Source organism: Schistocerca nitens, chromosome 3 (assembly GCF_023898315.1).
Source record: "Schistocerca nitens isolate TAMUIC-IGC-003100 chromosome 3, iqSchNite1.1, whole genome shotgun sequence".
Classification (NCBI taxonomy): Eukaryota; Metazoa; Arthropoda; class Insecta; order Orthoptera; family Acrididae; genus Schistocerca; species Schistocerca nitens.
The window spans coordinates 379279151-379305292 of record NC_064616.1 but is presented as its reverse complement, the minus strand read 5'-3'; the positions used below and the strand labels follow the sequence as shown (position 1 = coordinate 379305292).

Sequence of the window (26142 nt, the reverse complement as noted above, 5' to 3'; positions counted from 1 at the left end):
GTAGCGGTCGCGCGGTTGTAGACTGTAGCGCCTAGAACCGCTTGGCCACTTCGGCCGCGCACGTGTAAACACGTCCAGAGCAGTTAAAGGTATAAATTTGAAGTAACGCATGCTCATGCCAAACTGATGTAGTTATATTAAACTAAAAATGTGTTGCACAGATAAAATTTCTTCCTCAATGACTGGCACCATTGGGTAGACCACACTCAATATCACAAATTGTACTGGGGCGAATATTCTGCCCTGACGAACTCTTATGTTAACTTTCGAATGTTGTATGTTATTGTAACATGAAGGTAAATCGTTCATTGATGCTTGCAGTGAGCAACACAAGGTTGAAGAAGGAGAAATTCTGCCTGGAATTGATGCAATTGAAGAGATTAGTTTGGCCGCGAGAATAGACAACAGAAGCCCACGAGAGGCACACAGAAAGAAGCGAGACCGAAAAGAAGATGTAGGGGTGAAGCCACAGCGTCCGCAGCTGGAAGTCGCGGCCTCCGAGAAATCGGTAGCTGGACCTTCTACACTAAAGGATGCAGATCATGCGTCCTCACTGAGGCAAGTTCCTCGCTCTGTTATATTCCTTTGACTAAGTACTTAAACGACACTGCAGCATGCTTGTTAAAGTAATAATTGCAGGGCCAGTACGATCTATCTTACTCATAAGAATTCTACTATGATACAAACATTTGAAGCCAACACTGCACTTTGAAAACATGCAGCATACAGAGATCTTGCATTCATCAGAAAGGAACCATTTAATAGTAACTGTCTATTTCAGGATACAAAATAGTAGAATAGATTAGATAGTGCTCATTTTGCATAAACGCCTATCTGTATGTTTAGTTATCTTATGCTCTGTACCTACTGTTAGAAGTGTAAAGCGATTGTGGTATTTAGTGCTCACTAACGGGATTAATCAAAATTTAACTATTTTTACTGTTTGAGTAGCTATCTAGGCATCGTATCTGTATGTACATTGGAATCATACGTCGAAGGCCACCTCAAAGTATGAGGCGGAGGGTACTGGATTGTCCTGGTACCATTAAATGATTCCACAATACGCCGATCCATTAGTGAACGGCGCGTAAGTAGAATGATTGTATGTTAGCCTCTGTATTTGCTCTACTGCCTCGCAATTTTATATTCTGGTCATTGTACTATAAACCCCTGGGAAGGAGTAATATATTGACTGACTCTTTTCTGAAAGCGATCTCTCGCAATTTCCATAGTAAACCCCTTCGTAATGCACATAACATCTCTTGTAACGTATTCCGATGGACTTTATTGTGAATCTGTGTTACGTTTCTCGCCCCCACTAAGCGACAAACGATTTCCTCTTGTTTGGAGGATATCCACATCTTCTGTGAGCCCTATACTGTAAAGACTCTGTACTGATGAACAGTATTCAAGATTAGAACGAAAAAAGCGCAAATGTGGTCCGATTCTTGAAAAGCTCAAGTGTTTTCACTAAGCGCCAAAGTAGAACCTTCTTAAATGTCTATCTGAAGCCAAGGAAAACGTCATCAACCAGAGGGCCGATACCTAGCAGGCAATTGACCTCATGGAGGAAAAGCGCAAGCCAGGTTTCGTGCGATCTCTGTTAGGGGAATCGATTTTCCTTTTTATGGAGGAGTATTTCGTAACGAAAAAATGTCATAAGTCTTGAGCATAAAGCATGTTCGATAATTCTATAACAGACTGACGTCGATGATATAGGTATACAGTTGTGGGTATCTGCGCTACACCTCTTCTTGGTAACAGGAAAGACGTGCGTGTTTTTCGAATCACTAGGTACCGTTCGTTGCTCAAGTGTTCTACGATAAACTCTTGCTATAAAGGGTGCAAGACCTTTGAGATATTATTTGTAGAATGTTATAGGTATCTCATTTTGTCCTGATGCCATTCCACAATTAAGCGATTGAATTTGCTTTTTCATTCTCCCTCCAATTATCTCAGTATGGGCTGTTTCGACGTTCTCGCGATGAATCAAAGGAAAGACAGTGTTACGACCCTGCACGGTGAAACAATGTCAGAAGACCGCAATTAGTATTTCGGCATTCTGTAGGTTATCTTCCTTTTCGGTTCGAGTATCGACTGTGACTGAATCAGTAGATGTCTTCAACTCACTTGACTTTACATCTGACTAAAATCTCTTTAGCTTTTTTCTCAGATCGCTTGATAAAATCATATGTATAAGGTCATGGAACGCTTCTCTGATTGCTCTCTTTAGACTCACTTCCGCTTCGTTCAGCTTTTGTTTGTGTGTTAGGCATTCACATCTCTCGATTGTGTGCAAAAGGTCCCTTTGTTTATGGAGCTGTTCTCTAGAAATACAATTAAAGCACAGTGGCTTTCTCCTGTCTCTGAAGACCTTGTCCAGAAGATACTAGTGTGAAGCATACTTAATGATAATTTTGAATTCTTCTCATTTGTGTTGCACGTTTTCGTTCTCATCATTGGATTTTTGATATTGACTTTTCAGATACACTGCACTTTGTAACCTGAAACTATTCCTATGCAAAAACATTTTCCAACCTTGCTTAAGATTCATGTAAAACCTGTAGTCATAGTTGGTGTCTTAGTATTATCATCAGTGATATCTTCCTCTACGTTCACTGATTCGTTACGTTCAAGACTGTTTGTTCCTAGAAGTGCAAAGACGTTGCCTACCCCAGTTCTATCTCAATGCGCTCAATGTAATTTTGTCACATGACATTCAGAATAATGTCAGGTGAATAGCTGTTTGTGGCACCAATTTTGATAGCATGGTGTGCAATCTGTACGTGTTAAGTGGAATTTGGTTTCTATTAGAACAGCATAATTGGGAAAATTACTAACGATTCTCTGTTAAGTTCTCTCTGAAGCGCTCGACCACTAGATTTCCTGGCCCAGACGGTCTATGGAAGCGTCCGATTACAGGTCTTGACGGATATTTCATGCGTAACATCACTCACAATTAATTAACTTTCGCTATCTGTGATAACCTTGTTGATATTATGGATTTCTTTGCTGCACTAAGTCTAACAATTATAGCGAAGAGTAAGACTCACCTTTTGCTATTGAAACTACAAAATCTTTAGCACTGAATGCGAAATACTTTTTAATTTCTTTTGGAAGAATTATATAACAGGCCTCGTAGCTTTTTTTTCTATTCTGCTGCCATTGACAAGTTGGTAACTGCATGTCGTAAAACAGAGGTAACACGAAATGTGACTTACACGTGTTTGTATATATAGCTTATAGAAAAACAATGTGATATTAAGTGTTAACTCTTTAACTGCTCTCGACGTGTTAACGTGCGCGCATTTGTACCTATCCCTGTGTGCTCTGACCTTGTTTACCCTCGCCTCCAGTCCTTTTACCTGGCAAACTGAACGTGTGTACCCGTAAATAAAAGGACTTGTGGCATACGTAAAGACGTTCAGAGCACACACGGACAGGTACAGAGGCGCACGTGTTCAAATGGTTCAAATGGCTCTGAACACTATGGGACGTAACATCTGAGGTCATCAGTCCCCTAGAACTTTGAACTACTTAAAGCTAACTAACCTAAGGACATCACACACATCCATGGCCGAGGCAGAATTCAAACCTGCGACTGTAGCGGTCGCGCGGTTGTAGACTGTAGCGCCTAGAACCGCTTGGCCACTTCGGCCGCGCACGTGTAAACACGTCCAGAGCAGTTAAAGGTATAAATTTGAAGTAACGCATGCTCATGCCAAACTGATGTAGTTATATTAAACTAAAAATGTGTTGCACAGATAAAATTTCTTCCTCAATGACTGGCACCATTGGGTAGACCACACTGAATATCACAAATTGTACTGGGGCGAATATTCTGCTCTGACGAACTGTTATGTTAACTTTCGAATGTTGTATGTTATTGTAACATGAAGGTAAATCGTTCATTGATGCTTGTAGTGAGCAACACAAGGTTGAAGAAGGAGAAATTCTGCCTGGAATTGATGCAATTGAAGAAATTAGTTCGGCCACGAGAATAGACACTAGAAGCCCACGAGAGGCACACAAAAAGAACCAAGACCGAAAAGAAGATGTAGGGGTGAAGCCACAGCGTCCGCAGCTGGATGTCGCGGCCCCCGAGAAATCGGTAGCTGGACCTTCTACACTAAAGGATGCAGATCATGCGTCCTCACTGAGGCAAGTTCCTCGCTCTGTCATATTCCTTTGACTAAGTACTTAAACGACACTGCAGCATGCTTGTTAAAGTAATAATTGCAGGGCCAGTACGATCTATCTTACTCATAAGAATTCTACTATGATACAAACATTTGAAGCCAACACTGCACTTTGAAAACATGCAGCATACAGAGATCTTGCATTCATCAGAAAGGAACCATTTAATTGTAACTGTCTATTTCAGGATACAAAATAGTAGAATAGATTAGATAGTGCTCATTTAGCATAAACGCCTATCTATATGTTTAGTTATCTTATGCTCTGTACCTACTGTTAGAAGTGTAAAGCGATTGTGGTATTTAGTGCTCTCTAACGGGATTATTCAAAATTTAACTATTTTTACTGTTTGAGTAGCTATCTAGGCATCGTATCTGTGTGTACATCGGCATCATACCTCGAAAGCCACCTCAAAGTATGTGGCGGAGGGTACTGGATTGTCCTGGTACCATTAAGTGATTCCACCCTACGCCGATCCATTAGTGAACGGCGCGTGAGTTGAAAGGTTGTCTGTTATCCTCTGCATTTGCTCTACTGCCTCGCAATTTTATATTCTGGTCATTGTACTATAAACCCCTGGGAAGGAGTAATATATTGACTGACTCTTTTCTGAAAGCGATCTCTCGCAATTTCCATAGTAAACCCCTTCGTAATGCACATAACATCTCTTTTAATGTATTCCGATGGACTTTATTGAGAATCTATGTTACGTTTCTTGCCCCCACTAAGCGACAAACGATTTCCTCTTCTTTGGATGATATCCACATCTTCCTTGAGCCCTGTACTGTAAAGACTCTGTACTGATGAACAGTAGTCAAGATTCGAACGAAAAAAGCGCAAATGTGGTCAGATTCTTGAAAAGCTCAAGTGTTTTCACTAAGCGCCAATGTAGAACCTCCTTAAATGTCTATCTGAAGCCAAGGAAAACGTCATCAACCAGAGCGCCGATACCTAACAGGCAATTGACCTCATGGAGGAAAAGCGCAAGCCAGGTTTCGTGCGATCTCTGTTAGTGGAATCGATTTTCCTTTTTATGGAGGAGTATTTCGTAACGAAAAAATGTCATAAGTCTTGAGCATAAAGCATGTTCGATAATACTATAACAGACTGACGTCGATGATATAGGTATACAGTTGTGGGTATCTGCGCTACACCTCTTCTTGGTAACAGGAAAGACGTGCGTGTTTTTCGAATCACTAGGTACCGTTCGTTGCTCAAGTGATCTACGATAAACTCTTGCTATAAAGGGTGCAAGACCTTTGAGATATTATTTGTAGAATGTTATAGGTATCTCATTTTGTCATGATGCCATTCCACTATTAAGCGATTGAAGTTGCTTTTTCATTCTCCCTCCAATTATCTCAGTATGGGCTGTTTCGACATTCTCGCGATGAATCAAAGGAAAGACAGTGTTACGACCCAGCATGGTGAAACAATGTCAGAAGACCGCAATTAGTATTTCGGCATTCTGTAGATTATCTTCCTTTTCGGTTCCAGTATCGACTGTGACTGAATCAGTAGATGTCTTCGACTCCCTGCCTTTACTTCTGACTAAAATCTCTATAGCTTTTTTCTCAGATCGCTTGATAAAATCGTATTTATAAGGTCATGGAACGCTTCTCTGATTGCTCTCTTTAGACTCACTTCCGCTTCGTTCAGCTTTTGTTTGTGTGTTAGGCATTCACATCTCTCGATTGTGTGCAAACGGTCCCTTTGTTTATGGAGCTGTTCTCTAGAAATACAATTAAAGCACAGTGGCTTTCTCCTGTCTCTGAAGACCTTGTCCAGAAGATACTAGTGTGAAGCATACTCAATGATAATTTTGAATTCTTCTCATTTGTGCTGCACGTTTTCGTTCTCATCACTAGATTTTTGATATTGACTTTTCAGATACACTGCACTTTGTAACCTGAAACTATTCCTATGCAAAAACATTTTCCAACCTTGCTTAAGATTCATGTAAAACCCGTAGTCATAGTTGGTGTCTTAGTATTATCATCAGTGATATCTTCCTCTACGTTCACTGATTCGTTACGTTCAAGACTGTTTGTTCCTAGAAGTGCAAAGACGTTGCCTACCCCAGTTCTATCTCAATGCGCTCAATGTAATTTTGTCACATGACATTCAGAATAATGTCAGGTGAATAGCTGTTTGTGGCACCAATTTTGATAGCATGGTGTGCAATCTGTACGTGTTAAGTGGAATTTGGTTTCTATTAGAACAGCATAATTGGGAAAATTACTAACGATTCTCTGTTAAGTTCTCTCTGAAGCGCTCGACCACTAGATTTCCTGGCCCAGACGGTCTATGGAAGCGTCCGATTACAGGTCTTGACGGATATTTCACGCGTAACATAACTCACAATTAATTAACATTCGCTATCTGTGATAACCTTGTTGATATTATGGATTTATTTGCTGCACTAAGTCTAACAATAATAGCGAAGAGTAAGACTCACCTTTTGCTAATGAAACTACAAAATCTTTAGCACTGAATGCGAAACACTTTTTAATTTCTTTTGGAAGAATTATATAACAGGCCTCGTAGCATTTTTTTTCTATTCTGCTGCCATTGACAAGTTGGTAACTGCATGTCGTAAAACAGAGGTAAGACGAAATGTGACTTACACGTGTTTGTATATATAGCTTATAGAAAAACAATGTGATATTAAGTGTTAACTCTTTAACTGCTCTCGACGTGTTAACGTGCGCGCATTTGTACCTATCCCTGTGTGCTCTGACCTTGTTTACCCTCGCCTCCAGTCCTTTTACCTGGCAAACTGAACGTGTGTACGCGTAAATAAAAGGACTTGTGGCATACGTAAAGACGTTCAGAGCACACACGGACAGGTACAGAGGCGCACGTGTTCAAATGGTTCAAATGGCTCTGAACACTATGGGACGTAACATCTGAGGTCATCAGTCCCCTAGAACTTTGAACTACTTAAAGCTAACTAACCTAAGGACATCACACACATCCATGCCCGAGGCAGGATTCAAACCTGCGACTGTAGCGGTCGCGCGGTTGTAGACTGTAGCGCCTAGAACCGCTTGGCCACTTCGGCCGCGCACGTGTAAACACGTCCAGAGCAGTTAAAGGTATAAATTTGAAGTAACGCATGCTCATGCCAAACTGATGTAGTTATATTAAACTAAAAATGTGTTGCACAGATAAAATTTCTTCCTCAATGACTGGCACCATTGGGTAGACCACACTCAATATCACAAATTGTACTGGGGCGAATATTCTGCCCTGACGAACTCTTATGTTAACTTTCGAATGTTGTATGTTATTGTAACATGAAGGTAAATCGTTCATTGATGCTTGCAGTGAGCAACACAAGGTTGAAGAAGGAGAAATTCTGCCTGGAATTGATGCAATTGAAGAGATTAGTTTGGCCGCGAAAATAGACAACAGAAGCCCACGAGAGGCACACAGAAAGAAGCGAGACCGAAAAGAAGATGTAGGGGTGAAGCCACAGCGTCCGCAGCTGGAAGTCGCGGCCTCCGAGAAATCGGTAGCTGGACCTTCTACACTAAAGGATGCAGATCATGCGTCCTCACTGAGGCAAGTTCCTCGCTCTGTTATATTCCTTTGACTAAGTACTTAAACGACACTGCAGCATGCTTGTTAAAGTAATAATTGCAGGGCCAGTACGATCTATCTTACTCATAAGAATTCTACTATGATACAAACATTTGAAGCCAACACTGCACTTTGAAAACATGCAGCATACAGAGATCTTGCATTCATCAGAAAGGAACCATTTAATAGTAACTGTCTATTTCAGGATACAAAATAGTAGAATAGATTAGATAGTGCTCATTTTGCATAAACGCCTATCTGTATGTTTAGTTATCTTATGCTCTGTACCTACTGTTAGAAGTGTAAAGCGATTGTGGTATTTAGTGCTCACTAACGGGATTAATCAAAATTTAACTATTTTTACTGTTTGAGTAGCTATCTAGGCATCGTATCTGTATGTACATTGGAATCATACGTCGAAGGCCACCTCAAAGTATGAGGCGGAGGGTACTGGATTGTCCTGGTACCATTAAATGATTCCACAATACGCCGATCCATTAGTGAACGGCGCGTAAGTAGAATGATTGTATGTTAGCCTCTGTATTTGCTCTACTGCCTCGCAATTTTATATTCTGGTCATTGTACTATAAACCCCTGGGAAGGAGTAATATATTGACTGACTCTTTTCTGAAAGCGATCTCTCGCAATTTCCATAGTAAACCCCTTCGTAATGCACATAACATCTCTTGTAACGTATTCCGATGGACTTTATTGTGAATCTGTGTTACGTTTCTCGCCCCCACTAAGCGACAAACGATTTCCTCTTCTTTGGAGGATATCCACATCTTCTGTGAGCCCTATACTGTAAAGACTCTGTACTGATGAACAGTATTCAAGATTAGAACGAAAAAAGCGCAAATGTGGTCCGATTCTTGAAAAGCTCAAGTGTTTTCACTAAGCGCCAAAGTAGAACCTTCTTAAATGTCTATCTGAAGCCAAGGAAAACGTCATCAACCAGAGGGCCGATACCTAGCAGGCAATTGACCTCATGGAGGAAAAGCGCAAGCCAGGTTTCGTGCGATCTCTGTTAGGGGAATCGATTTTCCTTTTTATGGAGGAGTATTTCGTAACGAAAAAATGTCATAAGTCTTGAGCATAAAGCATGTTCGATAATTCTATAACAGACTGACGTCGATGATATAGGTATACAGTTGTGGGTATCTGCGCTACACCTCTTCTTGGTAACAGGAAAGACGTGCGTGTTTTTCGAATCACTAGGTACCGTTCGTTGCTCAAGTGTTCTACGATAAACTCTTGCTATAAAGGGTGCAAGACCTTTGAGATATTATTTGTAGAATGTTATAGGTATCTCATTTTGTCCTGATGCCATTCCACTATTAAGCGATTGAATTTGCTTTTTCATTCTCCCTCCAATTATCTCAGTATGGGCTGTTTCGACGTTCTCGCGATGAATCAAAGGAAAGACAGTGTTACGACCCTGCACGGTGAAACAATGTCAGAAGACCGCAATTAGTATTTCGGCATTCTGTAGGTTATCTTCCTTTTCGGTTCGAGTATCGACTGTGACTGAATCAGTAGATGTCTTCAACTCACTTGACTTTACATCTGACTAAAATCTCTTTAGCTTTTTTCTCAGATCGCTTGATAAAATCATATGTATAAGGTCATGGAACGCTTCTCTGATTGCTCTCTTTAGACTCACTTCCGCTTCGTTCAGCTTTTGTTTGTGTGTTAGGCATTCACATCTCTCGATTGTGTGCAAAAGGTCCCTTTGTTTATGGAGCTGTTCTCTAGAAATACAATTAAAGCACAGTGGCTTTCTCCTGTCTCTGAAGACCTTGTCCAGAAGATACTAGTGTGAAGCATACTCAATGATAATTTTGAATTCTTCTCATTTGTGTTGCACGTTTTCGTTCTCATCATTGGATTTTTGATATTGACTTTTCAGATACACTGCACTTTGTAACCTGAAACTATTCCTATGCAAAAACATTTTCCAACCTTGCTTAAGATTCATGTAAAACCTGTAGTCATAGTTGGTGTCTTAGTATTATCATCAGTGATATCTTCCTCTACGTTCACTGATTCGTTACGTTCAAGACTGTTTGTTCCTAGAAGTGCAAAGACGTTGCCTACCCCAGTTCTATCTCAATGCGCTCAATGTAATTTTGTCACATGACATTCAGAATAATGTCAGGTGAATAGCTGTTTGTGGCACCAATTTTGATAGCATGGTGTGCAATCTGTACGTGTTAAGTGGAATTTGGTTTCTATTAGAACAGCATAATTGGGAAAATTACTAACGATTCTCTGTTAAGTTCTCTCTGAAGCGCTCGACCACTAGATTTCCTGGTCCAGACGGTCTATGGAAGCGTCCGATTACAGGTCTTGACGGATATTTCATGCGTAACATCACTCACAATTAATTAACTTTCGCTATCTGTGATAACCTTGTTGATATTATGGATTTCTTTGCTGCACTAAGTCTAACAATTATAGCGAAGAGTAAGACTCACCTTTTGCTATTGAAACTACAAAATCTTTAGCACTGAATGCGAAATACTTTTTAATTTCTTTTGGAAGAATTATATAACAGGCCTCGTAGCTTTTTTTTCTATTCTGCTGCCATTGACAAGTTGGTAACTGCATGTCGTAAAACAGAGGTAACACGAAATGTGACTTACACGTGTTTGTATATATAGCTTATAGAAAAACAATGTGATATTAAGTGTTAACTCTTTAACTGCTCTCGACGTGTTAACGTGCGCGCATTTGTACCTATCCCTGTGTGCTCTGACCTTGTTTACCCTCGCCTCCAGTCCTTTTACCTGGCAAACTGAACGTGTGTACCCGTAAATAAAAGGACTTGTGGCATACGTAAAGACGTTCAGAGCACACACGGACAGGTACAGAGGCGCACGTGTTCAAATGGTTCAAATGGCTCTGAACACTATGGGACGTAACATCTGAGGTCATCAGTCCCCTAGAACTTTGAACTACTTAAAGCTAACTAACCTAAGGACATCACACACATCCATGCCCGAGGCAGGATTCAAACCTGCGACTGTAGCGGTCGCGCGGTTGTAGACTGTAGCGCCTAGAACCGCTTGGCCACTTCGGCCGCGCACGTGTAAACACGTCCAGAGCAGTTAAAGGTATAAATTTGAAGTAACGCATGCTCATGCCAAACTGATGTAGTTATATTAAACTAAAAATGTGTTGCACAGATAAAATTTCTTCCTCAATGACTGGCACCATTGGGTAGACCACACTCAATATCACAAATTGTACTGGGGCGAATATTCTGCCCTGACGAACTCTTATGTTAACTTTCGAATGTTGTATGTTATTGTAACATGAAGGTAAATCGTTCATTGATGCTTGCAGTGAGCAACACAAGGTTGAAGAAGGAGAAATTCTGCCTGGAATTGATGCAATTGAAGAGATTAGTTTGGCCGCGAGAATAGACAACAGAAGCCCACGAGAGGCACACAGAAAGAAGCGAGACCGAAAAGAAGATGTAGGGGTGAAGCCACAGCGTCCGCAGCTGGAAGTCGCGGCCTCCGAGAAATCGGTAGCTGGACCTTCTACACTAAAGGATGCAGATCATGCGTCCTCACTGAGGCAAGTTCCTCGCTCTGTTATATTCCTTTGACTAAGTACTTAAACGACACTGCAGCATGCTTGTTAAAGTAATAATTGCAGGGCCAGTACGATCTATCTTACTCATAAGAATTCTACTATGATACAAACATTTGAAGCCAACACTGCACTTTGAAAACATGCAGCATACAGAGATCTTGCATTCATCAGAAAGGAACCATTTAATAGTAACTGTCTATTTCAGGATACAAAATAGTAGAATAGATTAGATAGTGCTCATTTTGCATAAACGCCTATCTGTATGTTTAGTTATCTTATGCTCTGTACCTACTGTTAGAAGTGTAAAGCGATTGTGGTATTTAGTGCTCACTAACGGGATTAATCAAAATTTAACTATTTTTACTGTTTGAGTAGCTATCTAGGCATCGTATCTGTATGTACATTGGAATCATACGTCGAAGGCCACCTCAAAGTATGAGGCGGAGGGTACTGGATTGTCCTGGTACCATTAAATGATTCCACAATACGCCGATCCATTAGTGAACGGCGCGTAAGTAGAATGATTGTATGTTAGCCTCTGTATTTGCTCTACTGCCTCGCAATTTTATATTCTGGTCATTGTACTATAAACCCCTGGGAAGGAGTAATATATTGACTGACTCTTTTCTGAAAGCGATCTCTCGCAATTTCCATAGTAAACCCCTTCGTAATGCACATAACATCTCTTGTAACGTATTCCGATGGACTTTATTGTGAATCTGTGTTACGTTTCTCGCCCCCACTAAGCGACAAACGATTTCCTCTTGTTTGGAGGATATCCACATCTTCTGTGAGCCCTATACTGTAAAGACTCTGTACTGATGAACAGTATTCAAGATTAGAACGAAAAAAGCGCAAATGTGGTCCGATTCTTGAAAAGCTCAAGTGTTTTCACTAAGCGCCAAAGTAGAACCTTCTTAAATGTCTATCTGAAGCCAAGGAAAACGTCATCAACCAGAGGGCCGATACCTAGCAGGCAATTGACCTCATGGAGGAAAAGCGCAAGCCAGGTTTCGTGCGATCTCTGTTAGGGGAATCGATTTTCCTTTTTATGGAGGAGTATTTCGTAACGAAAAAATGTCATAAGTCTTGAGCATAAAGCATGTTCGATAATTCTATAACAGACTGACGTCGATGATATAGGTATACAGTTGTGGGTATCTGCGCTACACCTCTTCTTGGTAACAGGAAAGACGTGCGTGTTTTTCGAATCACTAGGTACCGTTCGTTGCTCAAGTGTTCTACGATAAACTCTTGCTATAAAGGGTGCAAGACCTTTGAGATATTATTTGTAGAATGTTATAGGTATCTCATTTTGTCCTGATGCCATTCCACTATTAAGCGATTGAATTTGCTTTTTCATTCTCCCTCCAATTATCTCAGTATGGGCTGTTTCGACGTTCTCGCGATGAATCAAAGGAAAGACAGTGTTACGACCCTGCACGGTGAAACAATGTCAGAAGACCGCAATTAGTATTTCGGCATTCTGTAGGTTATCTTCCTTTTCGGTTCGAGTATCGACTGTGACTGAATCAGTAGATGTCTTCAACTCACTTGACTTTACATCTGACTAAAATCTCTTTAGCTTTTTTCTCAGATCGCTTGATAAAATCATATGTATAAGGTCATGGAACGCTTCTCTGATTGCTCTCTTTAGACTCACTTCCGCTTCGTTCAGCTTTTGTTTGTGTGTTAGGCATTCACATCTCTCGATTGTGTGCAAAAGGTCCCTTTGTTTATGGAGCTGTTCTCTAGAAATACAATTAAAGCACAGTGGCTTTCTCCTGTCTCTGAAGACCTTGTCCAGAAGATACTAGTGTGAAGCATACTTAATGATAATTTTGAATTCTTCTCATTTGTGTTGCACGTTTTCGTTCTCATCATTGGATTTTTGATATTGACTTTTCAGATACACTGCACTTTGTAACCTGAAACTATTCCTATGCAAAAACATTTTCCAACCTTGCTTAAGATTCATGTAAAACCTGTAGTCATAGTTGGTGTCTTAGTATTATCATCAGTGATATCTTCCTCTACGTTCACTGATTCGTTACGTTCAAGACTGTTTGTTCCTAGAAGTGCAAAGACGTTGCCTACCCCAGTTCTATCTCAATGCGCTCAATGTAATTTTGTCACATGACATTCAGAATAATGTCAGGTGAATAGCTGTTTGTGGCACCAATTTTGATAGCATGGTGTGCAATCTGTACGTGTTAAGTGGAATTTGGTTTCTATTAGAACAGCATAATTGGGAAAATTACTAACGATTCTCTGTTAAGTTCTCTCTGAAGCGCTCGACCACTAGATTTCCTGGCCCAGACGGTCTATGGAAGCGTCCGATTACAGGTCTTGACGGATATTTCATGCGTAACGTCACTCACAATTAATTAACTTTCGCTATCTGTGATAACCTTGTTGATATTATGGATTTCTTTGCTGCACTAAGTCTAACAATTATAGCGAAGAGTAAGACTCACCTTTTGCTATTGAAACTACAAAATCTTTAGCACTGAATGCGAAATACTTTTTAATTTCTTTTGGAAGAATTATATAACAGGCCTCGTAGCTTTTTTTTCTATTCTGCTGCCATTGACAAGTTGGTAACTGCATGTCGTAAAACAGAGGTAAGACGAAATGTGACTTACACGTGTTTGTATATATAGCTTATAGAAAAACAATGTGATATTAAGTGTTAACTCTTTAACTGCTCTCGACGTGTTAACGTGCGCGCATTTGTACCTATCCCTGTGTGCTCTGACCTTGTTTACCCTCGCCTCCAGTCCTTTTACCTGGCAAACTGAACGTGTGTACCCGTAAATAAAAGGACTTGTGGCATACGTAAAGACGTTCAGAGCACACACGGACAGGTACAGAGGCGCACGTGTTCAAATGGTTCAAATGGCTCTGAACACTATGGGACGTAACATCTGAGGTCATCAGTCCCCTAGAACTTTGAACTACTTAAAGCTAACTAACCTAAGGACATCACACACATCCATGCCCGAGGCAGGATTCAAACCTGCGACTGTAGCGGTCGCGCGGTTGTAGACTGTAGCGCCTAGAACCGCTTGGCCACTTCGGCCGCGCACGTGTAAACACGTCCAGAGCAGTTAAAGGTATAAATTTGAAGTAACGCATGCTCATGCCAAACTGATGTAGTTATATTAAACTAAAAATGTGTTGCACAGATAAAATTTCTTCCTCAATGACTGGCACCATTGGGTAGACCACACTCAATATCACAAATTGTACTGGGGCGAATATTCTGCCCTGACGAACTCTTATGTTAACTTTCGAATGTTGTATGTTATTGTAACATGAAGGTAAATCGTTCATTGATGCTTGCAGTGAGCAACACAAGGTTGAAGAAGGAGAAATTCTGCCTGGAATTGATGCAATTGAAGAGATTAGTTTGGCCGCGAGAATAGACAACAGAAGCCCACGAGAGGCACACAGAAAGAAGCGAGACCGAAAAGAAGATGTAGGGGTGAAGCCACAGCGTCCGCAGCTGGAAGTCGCGGCCTCCGAGAAATCGGTAGCTGGACCTTCTACACTAAAGGATGCAGATCATGCGTCCTCACTGAGGCAAGTTCCTCGCTCTGTTATATTCCTTTGACTAAGTACTTAAACGACACTGCAGCATGCTTGTTAAAGTAATAATTGCAGGGCCAGTACGATCTATCTTACTCATAAGAATTCTACTATGATACAAACATTTGAAGCCAACACTGCACTTTGAAAACATGCAGCATACAGAGATCTTGCATTCATCAGAAAGGAACCATTTAATAGTAACTGTCTATTTCAGGATACAAAATAGTAGAATAGATTAGATAGTGCTCATTTTGCATAAACGCCTATCTGTATGTTTAGTTATCTTATGCTCTGTACCTACTGTTAGAAGTGTAAAGCGATTGTGGTATTTAGTGCTCACTAACGGGATTAATCAAAATTTAACTATTTTTACTGTTTGAGTAGCTATCTAGGCATCGTATCTGTATGTACATTGGAATCATACGTCGAAGGCCACCTCAAAGTATGAGGCGGAGGGTACTGGATTGTCCTGGTACCATTAAATGATTCCACAATACGCCGATCCATTAGTGAACGGCGCGTAAGTAGAATGATTGTATGTTAGCCTCTGTATTTGCTCTACTGCCTCGCAATTTTATATTCTGGTCATTGTACTATAAACCCCTGGGAAGGAGTAATATATTGACTGACTCTTTTCTGAAAGCGATCTCTCGCAATTTCCATAGTAAACCCCTTCGTAATGCACATAACATCTCTTGTAACGTATTCCGATGGACTTTATTGTGAATCTGTGTTACGTTTCTCGCCCCCACTAAGCGACAAACGATTTCCTCTTGTTTGGAGGATATCCACATCTTCTGTGAGCCCTATACTGTAAAGACTCTGTACTGATGAACAGTATTCAAGATTAGAACGAAAAAAGCGCAAATGTGGTCCGATTCTTGAAAAGCTCAAGTGTTTTCACTAAGCGCCAAAGTAGAACCTTCTTAAATGTCTATCTGAAGCCAAGGAAAACGTCATCAACCAGAGGGCCGATACCTAGCAGGCAATTGACCTCATGGAGGAAAAGCGCAAGCCAGGTTTCGTGCGATCTCTGTTAGGGGAATCGATTTTCCTTTTTATGGAGGAGTATTTCGTAACGAAAAAATGTCATAAGTCTTGAGCATAAAGCATGTTCGATAATTCTATAACAGACTGACGTCGATGATATAGGTATACAGTTGTGGGTATCTGCGCTACACCTCTTCTTGGTAACAGGAAAGACGTGCGTGTTTTTCGAATCACTAGGTACCGTTCGTTGCTCAAGTGTTCTACGATAAACTCTTGCTATAAAGGGTGCAAGACCTTTGAGATATTATTTGTAGAATGTTATAGGTATCTCATTTTGTCCTGATGCCATTCCACTATTAAGCGATTGAATTTGCTTTTTCATTCTCCCTCCAATTATCTCAGTATGGGCTGTTTCGACGTTCTCGCGATGAATCAAAGGAAAGACAGTGTTACGACCCTGCACGGTGAAACAATGTCAGAAGACCGCAATTAGTATTTCGGCATTCTGTAGGTTATCTTCCTTTTCGGTTCGAGTATCGACTGTGACTGAATCAGTAGATGTCTTCAACTCACTTGACTTTACATCTGACTAAAATCTCTTTAGCTTTTTTCTCAGATCGCTTGATAAAATCATATGTATAAGGTCATGGAACGCTTCTCTGATTGCTCTCTTTAGACTCACTTCCGCTTCGTTCAGCTTTTGTTTGTGTGTTAGGCATTCACATCTCTCGATTGTGTGCAAAAGGTCCCTTTGTTTATGGAGCTGTTCTCTAGAAATACAATTAAAGCACAGTGGCTTTCTCCTGTCTCTGAAGACCTTGTCCAGAAGATACTAGTGTGAAGCATACTTAATGATAATTTTGAATTCTTCTCATTTGTGTTGCACGTTTTCGTTCTCATCATTGGATTTTTGATATTGACTTTTCAGATACACTGCACTTTGTAACCTGAAACTATTCCTATGCAAAAACATTTTCCAACCTTGCTTAAGATTCATGTAAAACCTGTAGTCATAGTTGGTGTCTTAGTATTATCATCAGTGATATCTTCCTCTACGTTCACTGATTCGTTACGTTCAAGACTGTTTGTTCCTAGAAGTGCAAAGACGTTGCCTACCCCAGTTCTATCTCAATGCGCTCAATGTAATTTTGTCACATGACATTCAGAATAATGTCAGGTGAATAGCTGTTTGTGGCACCAATTTTGATAGCATGGTGTGCAATCTGTACGTGTTAAGTGGAATTTGGTTTCTATTAGAACAGCATAATTGGGAAAATTACTAACGATTCTCTGTTAAGTTCTCTCTGAAGCGCTCGACCACTAGATTTCCTGGCCCAGACGGTCTATGGAAGCGTCCGATTACAGGTCTTGACGGATATTTCATGCGTAACGTCACTCACAATTAATTAACTTTCGCTATCTGTGATAACCTTGTTGATATTATGGATTTCTTTGCTGCACTAAGTCTAACAATTATAGCGAAGAGTAAGACTCACCTTTTGCTATTGAAACTACAAAATCTTTAGCACTGAATGCGAAATACTTTTTAATTTCTTTTGGAAGAATTATATAACAGGCCTCGTAGCTTTTTTTTCTATTCTGCTGCCATTGACAAGTTGGTAACTGCATGTCGTAAAACAGAGGTAAGACGAAATGTGACTTACACGTGTTTGTATATATAGCTTATAGAAAAACAATGTGATATTAAGTGTTAACTCTTTAACTGCTCTCGACGTGTTAACGTGCGCGCATTTGTACCTATCCCTGTGTGCTCTGACCTTGTTTACCCTCGCCTCCAGTCCTTTTACCTGGCAAACTGAACGTGTGTACCCGTAAATAAAAGGACTTGTGGCATACGTAAAGACGTTCAGAGCACACACGGACAGGTACAGAGGCGCACGTGTTCAAATGGTTCAAATGGCTCTGAACACTATGGGACGTAACATCTGAGGTCATCAGTCCCCTAGAACTTTGAACTACTTAAAGCTAACTAACCTAAGGACATCACACACATCCATGCCCGAGGCAGGATTCAAACCTGCGACTGTAGCGGTCGCGCGGTTGTAGACTGTAGCGCCTAGAACCGCTTGGCCACTTCGGCCGCGCACGTGTAAACACGTCCAGAGCAGTTAAAGGTATAAATTTGAAGTAACGCATGCTCATGCCAAACTGATGTAGTTATATTAAACTAAAAATGTGTTGCACAGATAAAATTTCTTCCTCAATGACTGGCACCATTGGGTAGACCACACTCAATATCACAAATTGTACTGGGGCGAATATTCTGCCCTGACGAACTCTTATGTTAACTTTCGAATGTTGTATGTTATTGTAACATGAAGGTAAATCGTTCATTGATGCTTGCAGTGAGCAACACAAGGTTGAAGAAGGAGAAATTCTGCCTGGAATTGATGCAATTGAAGAGATTAGTTTGGCCGCGAGAATAGACAACAGAAGCCCACGAGAGGCACACAGAAAGAAGCGAGACCGAAAAGAAGATGTAGGGGTGAAGCCACAGCGTCCGCAGCTGGAAGTCGCGGCCTCCGAGAAATCGGTAGCTGGACCTTCTACACTAAAGGATGCAGATCATGCGTCCTCACTGAGGCAAGTTCCTCGCTCTGTTATATTCCTTTGACTAAGTACTTAAACGACACTGCAGCATGCTTGTTAAAGTAATAATTGCAGGGCCAGTACGATCTATCTTACTCATAAGAATTCTACTATGATACAAACATTTGAAGCCAACACTGCACTTTGAAAACATGCAGCATACAGAGATCTTGCATTCATCAGAAAGGAACCATTTAATTGTAACTGTCTATTTCAGGATACAAAATAGTAGAATAGATTAGATAGTGCTCATTTAGCATAAACGCCTATCTATATGTTTAGTTATCTTATGCTCTGTACCTACTGTTAGAAGTGTAAAGCGATTGTGGTATTTAGTTCTCTCTAACGGGATTATTCAAAATTTAACTATTTTTACTGTTTGAGTAGCTATCTAGGCATCGTATCTGTGTGTACATCGGCATCATACCTCGAAAGCCACCTCAAAGTATGTGGCGGAGGGTACTGGATTGTCCTGGTACCATTAAGTGATTCCACCCTACGCCGATCCATTAGTGAACGGCGCGTGAGTTGAAAGGTTGTCTGTTATCCTCTGCATTTGCTCTACTGCCTCGCAATTTTATATTCTGGTCATTGTACTATAAACCCCTGGGAAGGAGTAATATATTGACTGACTCTTTTCTGAAAGAGATCTCTCGCAATTTCCATAGTAAACCCCTTCGTAATGCACATAACATCTCTTTTAATGTATTCCGATGGACTTTATTGAGAATCTATGTTACGTTTCTTGCCCCCACTAAGCGACAAACGATTTCCTCTTCTTTGGATGATATCCACATCTTCCTTGAGCCCTGTACTGTAAAGACTCTGTACTGATGAACAGTAGTCAAGATTCGAACGAAAAAAGCGCAAATGTGGTCAGATTCTTGAAAAGCTCAAGTGTTTTCACTAAGCGCCAATGTAGAACCTCCTTAAATGTCTATCTGAAGCCAAGGAAAACGTCATCAACCAGAGCGCCGATACCTAACAGGCAATTGACCTCATGGAGGAAAAGCGCAAGCCAGGTTTCGTGCGATCTCTGTTAGTGGAATCGATTTTCCTTTTTATGGAGGAGTATTTCGTAACGAAAAAATGTCATAAGTCTTGAGCATAAAGCATGTTCGATAATACTATAACAGACTGACGTCGATGATATAGGTATACAGTTGTGGGTATCTGCGCTACACCTCTTCTTGGTAACAGGAAAGACGTGCGTGTTTTTCGAATCACTAGGTACCGTTCGTTGCTCAAGTGATCTACGATAAACTCTTGCTATAAAGGGTGCAAGACCTTTGAGATATTATTTGTAGAATGTTATAGGTATCTCATTTTGTCATGATGCCATTCCACTATTAAGCGATTGAAGTTGCTTTTTCATTCTCCCTCCAATTATCTCAGTATGGGCTGTTTCGACATTCTCGCGATGAATCAAAGGAAAGACAGTGTTACGACCCAGCATGGTGAAACAATGTCAGAAGACCGCAATTAGTATTTCGGCATTCTGTAGATTATCTTCCTTTTCGGTTCCAGTATCGACTGTGACTGAATCAGTAGATGTCTTCGACTCCCTGACTTTACTTCTGACTAAAATCTCTATAGCTTTTTTCTCAGATCGCTTGATAAAATCGTATTTATAAGGTCATGGAACGCTTCTCTGATTGCTCTCTTTAGACTCACTTCCGCTTCGTTCAGCTTTTGTTTGTGTGTTAGGCATTCACATCTCTCGATTGTGTGCAAACGGTCCCTTTGTTTATGGAGCTGTTCTCTAGAAATACAATTAAAGCACAGTGGCTTTCTCCTGTCTCTGAAGACCTTGTCCAGAAGATACTAGTGTGAAGCATACTCAATGATAATTTTGAATTCTTCTCATTTGTGCTGCACGTTTTCGTTCTCATCACTAGATTTTTGATATTGACTTTTCAGATACACTGCACTTTGTAACCTGAAACTATTCCTATGCAAAAACATTTTCCAACCTTGCTTAAGATTCATGTAAAACCCGTAGTCATAGTTGGTGTCTTAGTATTATCATCAGTGATATCTTCCTCTACGTTCACTGATTCGTTACGTTCAAGACTGTTTGTTCCTAGAAGTGCAAAGACGTTGCCTACCCCAGTTCTATCTCAATGCGCTCAATGTAATTTTGTCACATGACATTCAGAATAATGTCAGGTGAATAGCTGTTTGTGGCACCAATTTTGATAGCATGGTGTGCAATCTGTACGTGTTAAGTGGAATTTGGTTTCTATTAGAACAGCATAATTGGGAAAATTACTAACGATTCTCTGTTAAGTTCTCTCTGAAGCGCTCGACCACTAGATTTCCTGGCCCAGACGGTCTATGGAAGCGTCCGATTACAGGTCTTGACGGATATTTCACGCGTAACATAACTCACAATTAATTAACATTCGCTATCTGTGATAACCTTGTTGATATTATGGATTTATTTGCTGCACTAAGTCTAACAATAATAGCGAAGAGTAAGACTCACCTTTTGCTAATGAAACTACAAAATCTTTAGCACTGAATGCGAAACACTTTTTAATTTCTTTTGGAAGAATTATATAACAGGCCTCGTAGCATTTTTTTTCTATTCTGCTGCCATTGACAAGTTGGTAACTGCATGTCGTAAAACAGAGGTAAGACGAAATGTGACTTACACGTGTTTGTATATATAGCTTATAGAAAAACAATGTGATATTAAGTGTTAACTCTTTAACTGCTCTCGACGTGTTAACGTGCGCGCATTTGTACCTATCCCTGTGTGCTCTGACCTTGTTTACCCTCGCCTCCAGTCCTTTTACCTGGCAAACTGAACGTGTGTACGCGTAAATAAAAGGACTTGTGGCATACGTAAAGACGTTCAGAGCACACACGGACAGGTACAGAGGCGCACGTGTTCAAATGGTTCAAATGGCTCTGAACACTATGGGACGTAACATCTGAGGTCATCAGTCCCCTAGAACTTTGAACTACTTAAAGCTAACTAACCTAAGGACATCACACACATCCATGCCCGAGGCAGGATTCAAACCTGCGACTGTAGCGGTCGCGCGGTTGTAGACTGTAGCGCCTAGAACCGCTTGGCCACTTCGGCCGCGCACGTGTAAACACGTCCAGAGCAGTTAAAGGTATAAATTTGAAGTAACGCATGCTCATGCCAAACTGATGTAGTTATATTAAACTAAAAATGTGTTGCACAGATAAAATTTCTTCCTCAATGACTGGCACCATTGGGTAGACCACACTGAATATCACAAATTGTACTGGGGCGAATATTCTGCCCTGACGAACTGTTATGTTAACTTTCGAATGTTGTATGTTATTGTAACATGAAGGTAAATCGTTCATTGATGCTTGCAGTGAGCAACACAAGGTTGAAGAAGGAGAAATTCTGCCTGGAATTGATGCAATTGAAGAGATTAGTTTGGCCGCGAGAATAGACAACAGAAGCCCACGAGAGGCACACAGAAAGAAGCGAGACCGAAAAGAAGATGTAGGGGTGAAGCCACAGCGTCCGCAGCTGGAAGTCGCGGCCTCCGAGAAATCGGTAGCTGGACCTTCTACACTAAAGGATGCAATTCATGCGTCCTCACTGAGGCAAGTTCCTCGCTCTGTTATATTCCTTTGACTAAGTACTTAAACGACACTGCAGCATGCTTGTTAAAGTAATAATTGCAGGGCCAGTACGATCTATCTTACTCATAAGAATTCTACTATGATACAAACATTTGAAGCCAACACTGCACTTTGAAAACATGCAGCATACAGAGATCTTGCATTCATCAGAAAGGAACCATTTAATAGTAACTGTCTATTTCAGGATAAAAAATAGTAGAATAGATTAGATAGTGCTCATTTAGCATAAACGCCTATCTGTATGTTTAGTTATCTTATGCTCTGTACCTACTGTTAGAAGTGTAAAGCGATTGTGGTATTTAGTTCTCTCTAACGGGATTATTCAAAATTTAACTATTTTTACTGTTTGAGTAGCTATCTAGGCATCGTATCTGTATGTACATTGGAATCATACGTCGAAAGCCACCTCAAAGTATGAGGCGGAGGGTACTGGATTGTCCTGGTACCATTAAATGATTCCACAATACGTCGATCCATTAGTGAACGGCGCGTAAGTAGAATGATTGTCTGTTAGCCTCTGTATTTGCTCTACTGCCTCGCAATTTTATATTCTGGTCATTGTACTATAAACCCCTGGGAAGGAGTAATATATTGACTGACTCTTTTCTGAAAGCGATCTCTCGCAATTTCCATAGTAAACCCCTTCGTAATGCACATAACATCTCTTGTAACGTATTCCGATGGACTTTATTGTGAATCTGTGTTACGTTTCTTGCCCCCAATAAGCGACAAACGATTTCCTCTTCTTTGGAGGATATCCACATCTTCTGTGAGCCCTATACTGTAAAGACTCTGTACTGATGAACAGTATTCAAGATTAGAACGAAAAAAGCGCAAATGTGGTCCGATTCTTGAAAAGCTCAAGTGTTTTCACTAAGCGCCAAAGTAGAACCTTCTTAAATGTCTATCTGAAGCCAAGGAAAACGTCATCAACCAGAGGGCCGATACCCAGCAGGCAATTGACCTCATGGAGGAAAAGCGCAAGCCAGGTTTCGTGCGATCTCTGTTAGGGGAATCGATTTTCCTTTTTATGGAGGAGTATTTCGTAACGAAAAAATGTCATAAGTCTTGAGCATAAAGCATGTTCGATAATTCTATAACAGACTGACGTCGATGATATAGGTATACAGTTGTGGGTATCTGCGCTACACCTCTTCTTGGTAACAGGAAAGACGTGCGTGTTTTTCGAATCACTAGGTACCGTTCGTTGCTCAAGTGATCTACGATAAACTCTTGCTATAAAGGGTGCAAGACCTTTGAGATATTATTTGTAGAATGTTATAGGTATCTCATTTTGTCCTGATGCCATTCCACTATTAAGCGATTGAATTTGCTTTTTCATTCTCCCTCCAATTATCTCAGTCTGGGCTGTTTCGACGTTCTCGCGATGAATCAAAGGAAAGACAGTGTTACGACCCTACACGGTGAAACAATGTCAGAAGACCGCAATTAGTATTTCGGCATTCTGTAGGTTATCTTCCTTTTCGGTTCGAGTATCGACTGTGACTGAATCAGTAGATGTCTTCAACTCACTTGACTTTACATCTGACTAAAATCTCTTTAGCTTTTTTCTCAGATCGCTTGATAAAATCATATGTATAAGGTCATGGAACGCTTCTCTGATTGCTCTCTTTAGACTCACTTCCGCTTCGTTCAGCTTTTGTTTGTGTGTTAGGCATTCACATCTCTCGATTGTGTGCAAAAGGTCCCTTTGTTTATGGAGCTGTTCTCTAGAAATACAATTAAAGCACAGTGGCTTTCTCCTGTCTCTGAAGACCTTGTCCAGAAGATACTAGTGTGAAGCATACTCAATGATAATTTTGAATTCTTCTCATTTGTGTTGCACGTTTTCGTTCTCATCATTGGATTTTTGATATTGACTTTTCAGATACACTGCACTTTGTAACCTGAAACTATTCCTATGCAAAAACATTTTCCAACCTTGCTTAAGATTCATGTAAAACCTGTAGTCATAGTTGGTGTCTTAGTATTATCATCAGTGATATCTTCCTCTACGTTCACTGATTCGTTACGTTCAAGACTGTTTGTTCCTAGAAGTGCAAAGACGTTGCCTACCCCAGTTCTATCTCAATGCGCTCAATGTAATTTTGTCACATGACATTCGGAATGATGTCAGGTGAATAGCTGTTTGTGGCACCAATTTTGATAGCATGGTGTGCAATCTGTACGTGTTAAGTGGAATTTGGTTTCTATTAGAACAGCATAATTGGGAAAATTACTAACGATTCTCTGTTAAGTTCTCTCTGAAGCGCTCGACCACTAGATTTCCTGGCCCAGACGGTCTATGGAAGCGTCCGATTACAGGTCTTGACGGATATTTCACGCGTAACATCACTCACAATTAATTAACTTTCGCTATCTGTGATAACCTTGTTGATATTATGGATTTCTTTGCTGCACTAAGTCTAACAATTATAGCGAAGAGTAAGACTCACCTTTTGCTATTGAAACTACAAAATCTTTAGCACTGAATGCGAAATACTTTTTAATTTCTTTTGGAAGAATTATATAACAGGCCTCGTAGCTTTTTTTTCTATTCTGCTGCCATTGACAAGTTGGTAACTGCATGTCGTAAAACAGAGGTAACACGAAATGTGACTTACACGTGTTTGTATATATAGCTTATAGAAAAACAATGTGATATTAAGTGTTAACTCTTTAACTGCTCTCGACGTGTTAACGTGCGCGCATTTGTACCTATCCCTGTGTGCTCTGACCTTGTTTACCCTCGCCTCCAGTCCTTTTACCTGGCAAACTGAACGTGTGTACGCGTAAATAAAAGGACTTGTGGCATACGTAAAGACGTTCAGAGCACACACGGACAGGTACAGAGGCGCACGTGTTCAAATGGTTCAAATGGCTCTGAACACTATGGGACGTAACATCTGAGGTCATCAGTCCCCTAGAACTTTGAACTACTTAAAGCTAACTAACCTAAGGACATCACACACATCCATGGCCGAGGCAGAATTCAAACCTGCGACTGTAGCGGTCGCGCGGTTGCAGACTGTAGCGCCTAGAACCGCTTGGCCACTTCGGCCGCGCACGTGTAAACACGTCCAGAGCAGTTAAAGGTATAAATTTGAAGTAACGCATGCTCATGCCAAACTGATGTAGTTATATTAAACTAAAGTGTGTTGCACAGATAAAATTTCTTCCTCAATGACTGGCACCATTGGGTAGACCACACTGAATATCACAAATTGTACTGGGGCGAATATTCTGCCCTGACGAACTCTTATGTTAACTTTCGAATGTTGTATGTTATTGTAACATGAAGGTAAATCGTTCATTGATGCTTGTAGTGAGCAACACAAGGTTGAAGAAGGAGAAATTCTGCCTGGAATTGATGCAATTGAAGAAATTAGTTCGGCCACGAGAATAGACACTAGAAGCCCACGAGAGGCACACAAAAAGAACCAAGACCGAAAAGAAGATGTAGGGGTGAAGCCACAGCGTCCGCAGCTGGAAGTCGCGGCCCCCGAGAAATCGGTAGCTGGACCTTCTACACTAAAGGATGCAGATCATGCGTCCTCACTGAGGCAAGTTCCTCGCTCTGTCATATTCCTTTGACTAAGTACTTAAACGACACTGCAGCATGCTTGTTAAAGTAATAATTGCAGGGCCAGTACGATCTATCTTACTCATAAGAATTCTACTATGATACAAACATTTGAAGCCAACACTGCACTTTGAAAACATGCAGCATACAGAGATCTTGCATTCATCAGAAAGGAACCATTTAATAGTAACTGTCTATTTCAGGATACAAAATAGTAGAATAGATTAGATAGTGCTCATTTAGCATAAACGCCTATCTATATGTTTAGTTATCTTATGCTCTGTACCTACTGTTAGAAGTGTAAAGCGATTGTGGTATTTAGTGCTCTCTAACGGGATTATTCA

At 40.6% G+C, this 26142-nt stretch overlaps 1 protein-coding gene across 1 annotated transcript in view; it reads left to right on the top strand.

Annotated features, from left to right (window-relative positions):
• LOC126249242 (titin homolog) overlaps positions 1–26142 on the top strand; it is a 191132-nt gene that overhangs the window by 98123 nt on the left and 66867 nt on the right. The window contains exons 18-25 of the mRNA XM_049950900.1: positions 322–558; positions 3925–4161; positions 7528–7764; positions 11131–11367; positions 14734–14970; positions 18337–18573; positions 21940–22176; positions 25542–25778. Of these exons, the coding sequence (XP_049806857.1) occupies positions 322–558; positions 3925–4161; positions 7528–7764; positions 11131–11367; positions 14734–14970; positions 18337–18573; positions 21940–22176; positions 25542–25778 (1896 nt within the window). The remainder of the gene's footprint in view (positions 1–321; positions 559–3924; positions 4162–7527; positions 7765–11130; positions 11368–14733; positions 14971–18336; positions 18574–21939; positions 22177–25541; positions 25779–26142) is intronic.